This window comes from Grampus griseus (genome assembly GCF_964374135.1).
Source record: "Grampus griseus genome assembly, chromosome: 21".
Classification (NCBI taxonomy): domain Eukaryota; kingdom Metazoa; phylum Chordata; class Mammalia; order Artiodactyla; family Delphinidae; genus Grampus; species Grampus griseus.
The window spans coordinates 12,986,559-13,001,225 of NC_139015.1; the positions used below are offsets into that span (position 1 = coordinate 12,986,559).

At 43.6% G+C, this 14,667-nt stretch overlaps 1 protein-coding gene across 8 annotated transcripts in view; it reads right to left on the reverse strand.

Moving 5' to 3' along the window:
• ACSL1 (acyl-CoA synthetase long chain family member 1) overlaps nucleotides 1-14,667 on the reverse strand; it is a 72,154-nt gene that overhangs the window by 19,605 nt on the left and 37,882 nt on the right. For all 8 annotated transcript variants that reach the window (XM_082680537.1, XM_082680539.1, XM_082680540.1 and 5 more), the window contains 8 exons: nucleotides 11,836-11,950; nucleotides 11,048-11,112; nucleotides 8,399-8,500; nucleotides 5,747-5,846; nucleotides 5,358-5,536; nucleotides 2,135-2,167; nucleotides 1,924-1,975; nucleotides 1,329-1,402 (listed from right to left, as the gene is read on the reverse strand). In XM_082680537.1, the coding sequence (XP_082536663.1) occupies nucleotides 1,329-1,402; nucleotides 1,924-1,975; nucleotides 2,135-2,167; nucleotides 5,358-5,536; nucleotides 5,747-5,846; nucleotides 8,399-8,500; nucleotides 11,048-11,112; nucleotides 11,836-11,950 (720 nt within the window). The remainder of the gene's footprint in view (nucleotides 1-1,328; nucleotides 1,403-1,923; nucleotides 1,976-2,134; nucleotides 2,168-5,357; nucleotides 5,537-5,746; nucleotides 5,847-8,398; nucleotides 8,501-11,047; nucleotides 11,113-11,835; nucleotides 11,951-14,667) is intronic.

The window sequence follows — 14,667 nt, forward strand, 5'->3', positions numbered from 1 at the left end:
ATTATTATAAATTACAAATTATTAATCTTAATATTAACATTAACTGTAAACATTTACTTCAATGATTCATGAATTCTAAGTTTTCTTTGAAGGTCAATAAGGAAATTAAAATTTCACTTGGTAAGGTACTAAATGTTGAACTCTGTTTAGAAAGTATATACGAAAAGGATTAAGAAAGTGTAAGTATAAGTGAAAGTGAGATTGAGCTTCTGCAGTCGCCAAAGGTGCCCATTCCCCGAAACCATTAAGCACAGGCTCCTACCACGAAAAGTAGACCGTATGGAGCCCTCCCAGAGACATGTAATTTGCAAAAGCAAATTATGTAAAAGTGTGCAAAGGATATGAGGGAAAGGCATTCATTATATTTTTCAATAAGTACTTTTTTAAACGGCAAGTTTGAAATAGACCTTTGGCGTTACAGACTGAATTGTGACCATCCCCCTCAAAGTCATATGTTAAAGCCCTAGCCCCCAAAGTGACTGTATTTGGAGACAGGGAAGGTCATTAAGGTTAAATGAGGTCATGAGGGTGGGGCCCTGATCCAATAAGGCTGGTGTCCTTGTAAGAACAGGAAGAAACACTAGAAACCTCTCTCTTGTTCTCCATATGCAAACAGAGGAGAGGTCGGGGGAGGGGTGGTGAGGGGCCTGCGGTCTACAAGCCAAGAAGGGAGCCTTCACCAGAACCAAACCTGCTGGCACCTCGATCATGGACTTCTACCCTCCAAAACTGTGAGAGAATACATGTCTGTTGTTTAAGCCATCCAGTCTGCGTTATTTTGTTGCGGCAGCCCAGGCAGACTAAGATACTTACAAAGCAAACTTTAAGATTATAGGAAGTAACTAAAGTTTGAGGCTTTAATCCTTCTTATAAAGTGGAAGTCAAATCCAATCAAGCATAATAAATAATAAAAACGATAATAATCCAAAAAGCCTTCAGCAGCATTTAACATTTCTTTGTCAACTTAAAGAAATTAATTCTTTTCCATACTAAAATAGGAGATAAAAACAAGAGAGTCAGTTCTTTGTCCTTTCCTGCAAACATTTATAGAGCAGTATCCAAATAAAGTTTTACCATATAAAAGATGGAATAAATTCTATCTGTCAATTCATCCTAACGGTCACAGCAGGAGTTGGGGATTAGGTCCACAGTGAAAACTATTTGGGAGAAGGTGAATGTACGAAAGCTCAGACCTTATCTGTATTTCAGACAGTGTTTCAAATACAGCCCATGCCTAACATGATAGGGGGGCTTTTACCACCTTCATCCTTGAGGCCTGATGCCAACCAATGGATATGAAGAAAGATGACAATATCCCCAAAGTTTACCTCTGTCATTTTAATAAATGCTGAACAATCGCTCACTACATTTCGATGGGTGATCAGTGCTCCTTTGGGGTTGCCTGTGAACACATATGAACAGAACAAAGTTAGAGGACAGAAACTCCATCCAAGAATGATGGACATGACAGAAGCCCAGAAACCCCATATCATTAGCGCCTCTGATGCCTGTAGTGTGAGGTACACCCATGAAAGCCAAAAGTTAGTCACATTAAATTCCTGAGCCATCTGCAATCCTTTAAAATGAAACTTATTATCTTAAACCATCTTTACTAATATGGGCAAGTTTTAGAGGGTGTGTGTAGCAGTAAGAGAAGAAAATACAGCAATTTTATTTCTGGAAACCATGGATACACTTTGTCCCAGGAAGATGGGTGATCCTACCTACTGTGACCTTTCATAAATGTTTGAGGACGTGCTCAGATTCTGGGAACATCTTATAGAGCTACCGTAAGACAGGCTTGAACACTTCTGTCTCTTCTAGTTCTAGTCCATCTATAGCTCGAATAAGTCATCCACAAGAAGAGGCAGGGAATATACACTTCCAGATACCACTCAGAAACAGTTCCTTTTCAAAGCTGACCTGTAGTGCCACTTGTGAAGCAAATTATTGCAACATCTTCAGGTGCTGGAGGCTGCAGCATATTAAAAAAAAAAAAAAGCCAGTATAAATCAGAATAGAATAGAAAACTTTAAGTCATAAAATAATCACTCAAGATTTCTACTAGACTCTGAGCTGATTAGACACGGAAGCTACACAGAGGCTGGGGCAGGGTCGCACATGGTGCACTCACCTTGGGCTTCCGTCTGTTGGCTCTTCCCAGGTCCTTAAAGAGAAGAGAAAAAAAAAATCTTAAATGGAAACATTTTCTAAATGTAAAGAACAAAAGTCACATCAAGTCAGTTCAAGCTGACTTTTCTGTGGGATTCACTCCCAGCTGACTCAAAGACAGCACAGATTTCAAATTAAATAAACTATAGCAATTTTCATTAACCTGAACCCAAATACTTACCCATCGTTCTAAGAAGCCATTTTCTGGTTGTTTTCTCTCTTATATAAAACTATATCGATGGTATTAGGACTGGCCTTTGAAACAGGATTTATTCAGAAGACAGGAATCCAAGTCTTTTACACGTTCTTCTGGTTTCCACTCCCCTATCACAGCCTTTAACAAAGCCCGGCTCTGCACCGTAATCAGAGAACCACAGCTGCTCTGTATCCTTCCAAAACCAGAGCTCAGCACAGATATGTGATCACCCCATTCTGCAGAACTGACATCTTCAATGTGGAGAGAGAAAATCAGTCTCTGCCAGACTTAACTGGTGGCCATTCTGGAGAGGCTCAACTATCTGTACTCCCCACATGGATCAGAGGAAGGATTGGGGCATCTCCAATTATAAAACAGGCCACGACAGAAGCTTTAAGACCACTCGCGAATGGCTATGAAGGTTAAGAACGACAGATTCATTTCTGAGGTACGGCATTTCCCAAAGGCGGACTCCCAGTTACTACCAAGGGCTAATTCTGATGGTGTTACTTCATGAAGGTGTCTCCATGACCATTTTAATATCTATTAATTTTTTTAATGAACTATTAATATTCTTTTCCTATGAAAATCGAACAGCTTGAGTGAGCATGTGGAATGAGCATGCCTAGAAATAAATGGAAATTAGATGGGTGGGCTCAGGGCTCAGTGAGTTTCTACCCAGCATACAGTTTTAAACAGTTTTTAATCCTAATCACACTTTAAATTATATATATAACAGACCACTAATTAAAAATAGGAACATTGACATCCAAATAGAAGTCAACTAAGAGTTAAAGTAATGATAATTCCACCAATCTTTTTTCTAAAATAATCTTTATCAGATCCAAATTTCCACTCATCTTTTTAAAATTCTTACATTAACTTCTTAAGATCTCTAATTCTTCAAAAATTGATGTTAAGTAAAATAAAGCAAGTTATATGCAATTAGACTTTTAATTTATTAGAAAAAAATTATCCAAATTAGTCCATTATTTTCCAAGAGAGTTTCATAGCCTGAAGCCTGACTTATGTCATTATTTAGGAAAAAATACAGCTATTATAAAAATTAAAGTTGTCATCTTTAGGTTCCAAATGCCAAAATAAAAAAGAACCATAAACAGAAGGAAAACTGAATTCTACTTAATGAAGTATTTGGGGGTGATAAAATTTGTACCCTACTGAAAATGAATAAAAAAAGACAAATCAGGGCTTCCCTGGTGGCGCAGTGGTTGAGAGTCTGCCTGACGATGCAGGGGACACGGGTTCGTGCCCCGGTCCGGGAAGATCCCACATGCCGCGGAGCGGCTGGGCCTGTGAGCCATGGCCGCTGAGCCTGCGCGTCCGGAGCCTGTGCTCCGCAACGGGAGAGGCCACAACAGTGAGAGGCCCGCGTACCGCAAAAAAAAAAAAAAAAAAAAAAAAAAGACAAATCAGTGAAGTGAATAAAGAGATAGAATGATTAATCTGTGATAAAGCAGATATATTAAAATGTTAATTGTAGACTCTTGGTGGGATATAGTGGTCTACTGCTCAATTCTTTCAACTTATTTGCATATTTGAAAATTTTCATAACAAAATATTGGAAAAAATGCAAAAATACCAATGTTTCTATTTTTGATGCTATAAAAATAGACATTAATAAAAATTAGATCACATGATCAACCAAAAAGTTAGTTTTAAATTCATTGCTTAAAAATTTAATATTTTGCTTATAAAAATTTTAAAAACCCAATATGGATCATATTATACAGGTAAGTGTAAAACAATGTCTTTTACAAATATTTTAATATAAACTTCACATTATAATCTTTGGTCACTTACTTATCTAAATTTTAATCTTAAGATTACTTCTTTATCATACAGAGCAGTCAAAAAAGACAAAAAGAAGCTTGTGTATGTGTCTGTGTGTGGTGGGGGCAGCAGGAAGAGGAAAAATGGGGGAAAAGATATAATTATGAAATGGGGTTACAAGTAAAAAATACAAAAATAGGGAAATGCTAGGTGAAAATCTAGTTAAAAACCCAATTTAACAATTCAGCACATCCATTAGCTCTTATGGACTCCTGTTGTATGCTATCGTGTGTGTGTGTGTGTGTGTGTGTGTGTGTGTGTGTGTGTGTGAGAGAGAGGCAGAAGCTCTGACAGAACAAATGACAGATTCTCTGTGACAACTAAGTTCCCCAGGAAAAGTTTTATAGATCCTTCCTCGTAGCTCAAATTCTTGATAGAAGGAGAACTGTAAATAAAATTCAAAACCCTATTTTTATAACAGTTCCAGGAAAATATTTATAATATTTTCAGAAAGAGAATGACTTATTCTACTGAACCTATTACTTCCCGTGATGTGCACATAATAACAAGGGCCTCCTCTTGCCCAGTTTTGGATTGAAGTTTAATCCAAAAACTGGGGAGACTAGCTTCTTGTAGGATCCGAAGTCAAACAATCAATTAAGGTATGGACCACACTCATTTTCCTAGAATGGTTACCTTTAAAGTTGTGATTAATGTGAATCTTAAATATAATACAAGAATAAATCAAATCAAGCCTCTATGCTAGACATTCACCAGGACCCTATAAAAGCAACCTGGGGAAAGGAATAACGAGGCAGATTTCTATGTCTGGCTCCGTTTAAGAGCTAAATCAGTAAGTAAAAGGTGTTAAAGCCTAAAGAGGACATACAAACTTAAATCTCTGCCTGAATCTGAATTCCCATTTCCAGCATTTATTGGCATGGCTTGTCAGTGCTCTGGAGTGAGTATGTGAGCACTGCAGCTCGCCTGACGAGAACACTTCCTGTAAAATGTGATGGATTACCACTGGGCAGGCGGGTAGAATTCTTCTTTCCAGTAATGAGACAGAGATCTCTGCTCTCCATCTTTTACAGGACCAGCCAGAGTTGGGACTTTGTGGCCGCACTGGACACCACATTTGAGCCAAAATGACCTCAGGGAAACCCTGCAGCGAGGTGGGCAGGGCAGGGTGACTCACCTCCATCGCCTTCAAGCTGATGAGCTCCACCCCGCACTTCTTGCCTCGGTCGGACAGATTACTGCCATAGGAGTCCATGAGAACGATAGTTTTAAGGGATGGTGTTAATTTATTTTCTACACCTTCTAATAAGAGGATGGCCTTCCCTGGCTTGTCCACAAATACCAGAGAGAGTTCAGCTGGAAGTGAAGAGACACAGTGAGGAACCAGCTCTGGGATACTAAAAGCTTGACTGTAACATCTGACACCAGGTTAAGTACTACATTTTTGAATAGGAGGGTAGATGTACATTTAAATGGAAAAATCCCTATCATATAATGTATCAGCAAATGTAGCCTCTGTATCTAACCAATAACTATGCCAAGTGCCCCTGAAGGCCGAAAACATACCTTTGTTGATGATGTAGGTGATTGCTTCTGCCCCGAGGGTGTCATAGAGGGGAACGATCACCATCGAATAAGCAAAGCATCCCTGTTCAATGATCACCCACTAAAGAAAACGTAAAGATCAGGGTGAGAAAATAAGATATTGTGGAACCACTCCAGGGAAAACAATACTCTATAGAGATTCAACATGGAAACACCAGATGTAGCAAAACTAACATCTGTGTATCTACTACTATGTGCCAGGCACCAAAGGGATTCCTAATGAGAGCAAAACACTTGCTCACTTCTTAAAAGGAAAGTACAATTTGCCTGAAAATTTGAGGCAAATATGTGAAAAGAGAATGAACAGCATGAGAGTGACGGGCTCAGAGGCAAGACAGCCTGCAGTGGGCCTCCTTGGTCGGGGAGGTAACCGAACTTGCCCTTTGCAAGAGCAGCACGATTTGGACAGGTGGAGAGAAAGGTAAGGGGACTCTGGGAGCCGGGACTGTGAGATCAAAGCAGGGAGGGTAAAGGGAGACCCAAGAGGGAAGAGATATGGGAACATATGTATATGTATAACTGATTCACTTTGTTATAAAGCAGAAACTAACACACCATTGTAAAGCAATTATACTCCAATAAAGATGTTAAAAAAAAGCAGGGAGGGTGGTCCAGTGGGTAAGAATCTGCCTTCCAATGCAGCGGTCGCAGGTTCGATCTCTGGTCAGGGAACTAAGATCCCACATGCCACGGAGCAACTAAGCCCACGTGCCACAACTACTGAGCCCGTGTGCCACAACTAGAGAGAAGCCTGCGTGCCGCAGTGAAAGATCCTGCATGCCGCAAGGAAGATCCCACGCGCCGCAACTAAGACCCAACGCAGCCAAATAAATATTTAAAAAAAAAAGGCAGCGAGAGGGGGCATCAGTGAGCCACCAGGCTGGCAGGGACGGCCCAGCAGGGCTGTGGGGACTGGCTAGGCTGGAGCGAGGGCTGGAGCCGGCCTGAGGCCATGGGGGAGCCTGGCTCTATGTCCCTGGCAAGGTGCAGCCTCTGGGGTTTCTCGGCCAAACAGCAACTGGGGCTCTAAGGGACAGCAATCTGGCCACAGTGTGCCGTAGGGCCTGGGACTAGGGGAAGAGAGACACAGTGTCTACCGGGAAAACTGTCCTGGAAGGTTCCCTAGGAAAGTGAGGAAGGAAAGAAGTGACACAGTCACTGGTCATCTTCCTCTAAACACATCAGCCACACAGCAACTGACCCGCCTACAAGGCAGATGCAGCAGAGTCCCTCTTTCGCTTATAATCCTCAGTGGTGCCCATCGTCCGCAGAACACACGGCACAGATAAGGGCACAACGGCCATGGCGAGCAAGCACAACCCACTCACATTCACTTGGCCTGGAGCTGTCTCTCTCTCTCATCCTGCCACTCCACCCTCCACCACAGTGAAATGCTTCATCCCCCATCACAGACATGCTGCTCCACGCAAGCGTGCCATTGTTCCTGACATTCCCTTGGCCTCCCCACCCTCGTAGGCATCAAGACTCCACCTTGGACTTTGCTGGTAGCGCAGTGGTTAAGAATCCACCTGCCAACGCACGGGACATGGGTTCAAGCCCTGGTCCGGGAAGATCCCACATGCCACGGGGCAACTAAGCTCGCGCACCACAACTACTGGGCCTGCGCTCTAGAGCCTGCACGCCACAACTACTGAGCCCATGTGCTGCAACTACTGAAGCCCACACGCCTAGAGCCTGTGCTCCCCAACAAGAGAAGCCACGGCAATGAGAAGCTCGTGCACTGCACGAAGAGTAGCCCCAGCTCGCCGCAACTAGAGAAAGCCTGTGCCCAGCAACGAAGACCCAAGGCAGCCAAAAATAATAAATAAATAAATTTATTAAAAACAACCCGCTGAGAAACCACTCTAATTTATAAAATAGTAGCACAGGGATTGAACCAACATGTCTTTTGGACCCAAGTAGGTCTAAGAATCAATTCAATTTCTTCAAGCCCAGTGCTTGAATTTTTCTGCACCAGCTATGCCACTATTTGTTTACTCACACTACAGGCAATAGCTCCAGAGGGCTTCTCATTTAAATGTAATTTAATACAGTGGTTTACAGAAGCACCAGGCATGGGCCTGGATGGCTAAACAACAGTCTGCTTGCCCAAATTAAGGCCAGCTCCCAGTGAGGCCCCTTCCCCATGGCCCCTGGGATTTTAAACTTTATAATCTGGGCAGAGAGAGCCCAGACCTTTTAGAGAGAAAGGATGAGAGTTTGCTACTGACAAAAATGTATCCAAGTTTCTCTGTCATTTATTAATGCCATTTTTCTAATCACAGAGGAAGCCCTTAAAGTGGGAAGACTTCTTTGTTAGTTATTTGTTCTAAGACTTTCTTCACTCGTTTTTGTTTGGGGACCTGATTTTAAAAAAACAAAAACCATGATTTTCTTTAAAAGTGATTTTTTTTTTTTCCTACCTAAAGGCTAAGAAGGGCCTGGTTTGGGTTTTCATACATGTAACTCTCTAAGGCATAACACAAAGTCATGTTCTTAGAGGTAATCAGACCAAAGAATCTGGTCTGAAGCAGAGACAGGTGTGAACCCTAACTGGTTCTTCCATCTGAGACCTCTCCAAACCATGTACGGTCAGTGCGTAATGGTTAATACCTCAGGTCTGTTCTGAGAAAAGATGCCGATGAACTGATCTGGGGCCGCCTTGAAGCCCTTGTGGAGCAGCGCCGAGCCCACACACTCTGACATTTCTGCAACCTAAAACGGGGGAGAAAAAATGAGGAAGAGCATCAGGCCCAACTCAAGGAACACAGCTTCCTGTGATGGCCAAGCCTAATACCTTAGCCAAGAAGCAGCACTGCCTGCGGGGAAGAACAGGGGCAAACAGGTATTCCTTTAGTTACACATTTTTGTAAAGTTCAAGGTTTGAATCACCAGAACTCACTGTAAGAAAACTGATCATACAGTTCCTTCTGCAAAGCAAATGAACTTCACCCCAACAGCTGCAGGTCACAGATGATACATGTCAGAGTTTCTATACTTTAGTTTCGTTTCTATACTTTTATACTTCAGTTTTATAAAATTATAAAAGCAATCCAGGGACACAGAACTTTGTGTCTGTGTTTATAAAGAGCAACCAAGCAGCCAAAACTTGTCCTTTGATATAAACACACAAACAACAAGTTTGGGGGAGATCTTTTAAAAAAAAATAAGAACAAGCTCTTATCATTACGCTCCACAATTGTATTCTTGAGAATTTATTCTTTGGAAATAACCCAATCCTAACCAGAGGTTTGAAAAAACTTTAGGTACAAAGATATGTATTTCAAAATTATCTAAAGTCACAAAAGTCTGGGGGAAAAAAGACCAATGGCTGGATGGTTAAGTAAATGATGGTAAATCTCTAAGAAAATGTTCTACAGCTAGTAAATACTACAGTTATGAAAACCATATCAAACAGAGTATTTGTAACAATTTTAAGTAAGATAAATAAATACAAAAACGCATACTATTAATTACAACTATGTAAAAATAGGTAGATTCATAAAAATTAGGCTGGGCTATATCCCTGCCCCCATCCCTCATCCTCTCCTCATTCTTACCCCAAATGAACTAAAAAATTTTTTTTTGAATCTTAATTTGGAATTCTTTTCTTTATTCTCAGTTGGTAAATTCTCAAGAGCACTTTAAATCCACACTCACGCCCGCAGAAAACAGAACCACACCTATTCCTGCCCCAGAAGCCTGTGGGTTCTGGCACACAGTGCCCCCCCGTACGCAGCAATGGTGGTGAAAGCAACACTGGCCAGGCGACAGCAAGAATGACATTAACATGCTTATTACTTCCATACCCCATGCACTGTTTCACAACTCCTGCTTGTGTGTAAGGGCTGGGAACCCGCGAGTACCCAGATGGTTTTCAGAGCTTATTGGGATTCTATGCATGTACTTGTATCTCTAGAACGAGGGTCCAGACCTTTCTTCAAAAAACCTTACAGGGTTCCTAGCCCCAAAAGCTAAGAATCACTGGGCTAGGGGGAAAAAGTGATTTAAATATACAAATTCAGGGCTTCCCTGGTGGCGCAGTGGTTGAGAGTCTGCCTGCCGATGCAGGGGACACGGGTTCATGCCCCGGTCTGGGAAGATCCCACATGCCGCGGAGCGGCTGGGTCCGTGAGCCATGGCCGCTGAGCCTGCGTGTCCAGAGCCTGTGCTCCGCAATGGGAGAGGCCACAACAGTGAGAGGCCCAAGTACCGCAAAAAAAAAAAAAAAAAGTAAAAATATACAAATTCAAAGTTAGCTTAAGTCTATTTTTTTACTCTTCACCAGCCTCTGTCTGAAATGTACAAATGTACTTCTGAAACCCCAGTGATTTCCAATCTGCCTTCAAACATCCCACCTGCAATGGACCTGTTTTCTCTCCTCCAGCCAATATATCAGAAGCAATAGAGGAACAGATCACTGTAGGTAACTGTAGTGTAAACCCCAAGGCTGGGCTTTCTCTTGTTTTGTAATGCAAGTGCCTGCCTTAAGCTTTGATCGCTGACCATCCACTTCCAAGCCAAGGCTGACGCATCACCAGCCATAGGCTAGATAAGGAGCCAGGCCCCCTCCCCGCATGAGGCTCCTTTGTTTTACAGATCTCCGTTGATGTTGATAACTGACAGTCTGAGCCACTTGTTTTCTCTCTTCCTGTGCTTTAAGTTCCTGCTCTTCTGTTTCAAATTCATTAATAAGAGTGAGCCCTCGAAACCCTAGGCCCCCATCTTTGACCCCAATAAAGCAGAACCCCAGGTGCTCTACGCTCTCTCTCCCCCTACCCGAGGCCTCGCTTGTGTGGCCCAGGTGTGTTGCGTCATTTCCATGTCCTGTAGTAAGAAAGCTTTATTTTTTCCAAGTTTCCTTATGGTTATTGCTGAAAGGCGTCTTGCAATCATAATATGAACCACGAGGGCTGGTCCAGCCACAATACTGGTTATTGACAGGCTGAGACCTGAACAAAACAGTAACATGACAAGAAGATGATGTAACCCAGAAGCACGTGAAGATTCTGTGAGGCCTGAAGACCATCGTGCAATGTGAAATTTCCAACACACATGAACTGTTTTTACACCACTTGTGAAAACGAGGGATCTGAAAACTACTATTTGGCTCTGGTAGGGCAGAATAAACACTGAGAAATCCCTCTGCCCACCGGACCTACAGCTCATTACTCCTTCCTGCCCGACGTTCAACGGCTCCAAGAACTGCCACGTTCCAGCACTGTGGCTCGCGTGAGGCGGCCACACAGCCAGCAAACTCACCTGTTTGTATGAAAGCCATTCATAGGGTTGGTCTGGTTTCCTAGAACCTAAACATGGGCCATTATCTGAAAGGAGAAAAAAATTAAAAAAAAAAAAGATGGACTTAACATGCATAAATATTCCTAGATTCTCGTTTTAACACACATAAATATTCCTGGATTCTCGTTTGTATCTTTCATTCCACAAAGTATCAGGTAGATTCTACTGTGGTCCTCAGATGTGAAACAATGAATTCAGATTGGAAATGTTTTCTCCCTGGGTTTTGGTCTGAGTCTTTGTTTGTTTCTTTATTTCTATTTTGTTTCTTACATGGGGCAGGAGGGAGAGGGGCTGCAAGGCCGGGCAGCTTCTGGGTACCCGGGGTCTTCCGTGCCATCCTCAGGGATGAAGGGCAGTCCCATGAGCTGACACCCCACAAGTGTCTCTGACGGAACCCCGCTTCCTTGGATGTCAGTGTTTATTTCTCAAAATACGGGTCTCCTGGTCAAGCAAGTTTGAGAAATGTTGGATCAGGCGCAATTAAACAGGTCTCTTTACTGCAAGAAACGCCAGAGCCTATTCTGAGCTAAAAGACGTGTGACCACGGAAGCCCCTTGGCCGCGGGGCACACCCAGCGGGACCCGTGTGCAGTGAGACTCACTCTGCGGAAGTTATGGGAGGAGACAGGGAGCTGGGAGCCAGACTGAGTGGGAGAAAGTTGGGAGCAAATATGGCTTTCTGACGAAAGACCCCTCTTTCTGAAGGAGAAACATGAAGCATTAGTCACACGGATTCAGTCAAATGCTCACTTGAGATCTGTACGCCCCTCTGGAAACCTTCATATAGCGTTCTGACGTCATCATAGAAATACACCAAGGGCTCGTCACTGTCCAGGAGCACGGATCTCCGGGCACCATCGCTGCCCTGGGGAAAAGACAGACAGACAGAAAGCACGTCAGCAGGAAGCATCAAAAATAAAAGTCTACCGTGTGCACCTTCAATCCTCTCCAGGGCCTGGGAGCAGCTGCTCGGTGAGCATTTGCTGGATGAACTCCAGGGCGGGACGTGCTGGCGTCTGATATAAATCATCCACCTGGAGACAAGTGCAGGCTTCAGAGAAGCAAGGCTGGGACCATGTCCATCCAGGACCCCTGGGAAAAGGAAGCAACTGAGGGAAAAAGAAAAGAGGCTCACAGACCTCTAAGCACTGGTCCTGCCAGACAAGGCTGAGGAGTCTGAGGACTGGACACCAACCCCCTAAATGCACTGTGCTGATTCTCAAACTGTGCCCAGCAGCACAGAAGACCGATTTTTGTCAGGTCTTGAGGAAAGAACACACTGTTCAGTTTTACTTCCATCATGTTAGCTATATTCTTTTGGAGATCATGTGTACTGCTTTTTCTCTTTGCCAACTTCAGTTTCTCAGGTAGCATCTACTAGTTACCATCATCAGCTATAAAATGTAGGATGTGCATGGACACACTGACCTGCAGCACTTGTAAGGAGGCAGAGTTGCTACCGTTGTGCCCCCTCCTCTAAGTTGCCATCTGTTGGCTCAGAAAGTACACCCGTTATGGACAAGAACCCCTAACTGGCAAGTCATCTCAAGAGGCAGGAATTCTCAACCAGTGAGCAGCTCAGCATGCTGGGGCCCCAGAGATACTGCAAGGGGTAGAGATGTATTTTTGTTTAAAATTTCTTGGGGGAGATTAGATTATGATACAAGGACTTCTGGTACCACAAGAAAGCACGGTTCAAAAGTGGGAGACATTGTTTCTAGCATGAGGTTTGAAGGAAGAAACTAGGAAAGGCTTCACGAAGGGGCAAAAGGCGAGGTCTCAAAGAGGAAACAGTCTGAAGAGGCAGAGCTGATGGGGAAACAGGATGCACTCCAGGGGACAGACCAATGTGGAGACCCTTTATAAGGCAAAGAGACAGCCAGACAGGTGCTGGTGGATTCTTTTCCTTGTTGTTGTTGTTTTTTAAAAAATAGGATTCTTCACTCCTCGTCCCATTAGCTCTTTCCTTCCCCTATTAAGTTATTGTTTATAGGGGATTTCCCTGGTGGTCCAGTGGTTAAGAATCTGCCTTCCAGTGCAGGGGACATGGGTTCGATCCCTGCTCGGGGAACTAAGATCCCACACGCTGTGGGGCAACTAAGCCCGTGAGCTTGGGAGCCTGCGCTCCGCAACTAGAGAGAAGCCCGCGTGCTGCAACTAAGACCCAACACAGCCAAATAAATAAATAAATATTTTTTTAAAAGTTATCATTTAGGGCTTCCCTGGTGGTGCGGTGGTTGAGAGTCCGCCTGCCGATGCAGGGGACAAGGGTTCATGCCCTGGTCCGGGAGGATCCCACATGCCGCGGAGCGGCTGGGCCCGTGAGCCATGGCTGCTGAGCCTGCGCGTCCGGAGCCTGTGCTCCGCAGCGGGAGAGGCCACAACAGTGAGAGGACCGCATACCGCAAAAAAAAAAAAAAAGTTATCATTTATATACTTATTAAAATGTTTAATAGTATAGAAGTATGTCGAGGAAAAAAATGACTAGCCCCTGTTATCAGTTTGGTGAGCTCCTTCTAGACATTTTTTTTTTGCTTATATGTTTATATACATTCTTTTAGTATCTACTATGTGCTACATATGTGTGTTTAACTCTTGCTCTACAACTGCTAATAGTCTTCTGGGGTAAACATCACCCAATCGTATTTTCTCATCGTCACACAGTCTTATCTTGGCAGAAACTTTCTAAGACCTGTAGCCATGATTCCAAAATACAATTATTAACTACAACATGCTACTTTATAAAAGCAAAGAAGTTATTCTTCGTGCACATAAAGATGGAAAAATCTCTTCCCTTGAGAATCCTGCATTATTATTGCTTAATCTCGGAGTCTGTTTTCTTTTCTGTAAAATGGGGATATCACGTGCCCATGTCCAGGGTTAGTTTTAGTTAAACAAGAACTTTCCTGTAAAACACTAATGTGTAGAATGTTACTCAGACACCTGATAACGTGTCCTAACTACAAGGCCAGTCCTTCTTAGCCTATATCATTTCACCAACAAATATTCAGATTAAAATTCAGAAGCAATTCGTGGCTTTATAGTAAACATCAGAAGCCTCTTCAACCCAGGAAGCTACCCGAAAGACCCAGGGCATCGAGGCTAAGACAGAAAGAGAGAGACAGGAGACTGAAAGACACAAAATGGAAGGAGAGAAAACGCTGAGAAAAGTAAAAGGTGCGCCTGCTAAAGGGGAGCCAGCCGCCATTAAATAGCTGTCTCCTGGCCACCCGCCGACCTGCGACCTGCTCTGCGTGTCACCACATGGCCTGAAGGCCCAGGCAGCCGGCGGCCCGCGGAGAGGCCCTCATGACCTCAGCCTAGCGTGGTGCCACCTACACCTCTCCTCAGGATGGTCGCTCATCCGTGGCACTACTCAGTTGTCTCTCTGCAAAAGCAATAATGCCTTCCCAGTGCGTTCTGCTGAGCGGTGCCCACGGCTGCCAACAGAGCTGGTGGGAACCAGGCAAATAAGATACAGGGTTTGTTCTGAAGGCAGCTAAACCTTATCCCTACATGACCAGAGGGACTCCAGGAGTACTGGCTGAGCAGAGGAGCGTGGAGGGAGCTGGAACGAATAGA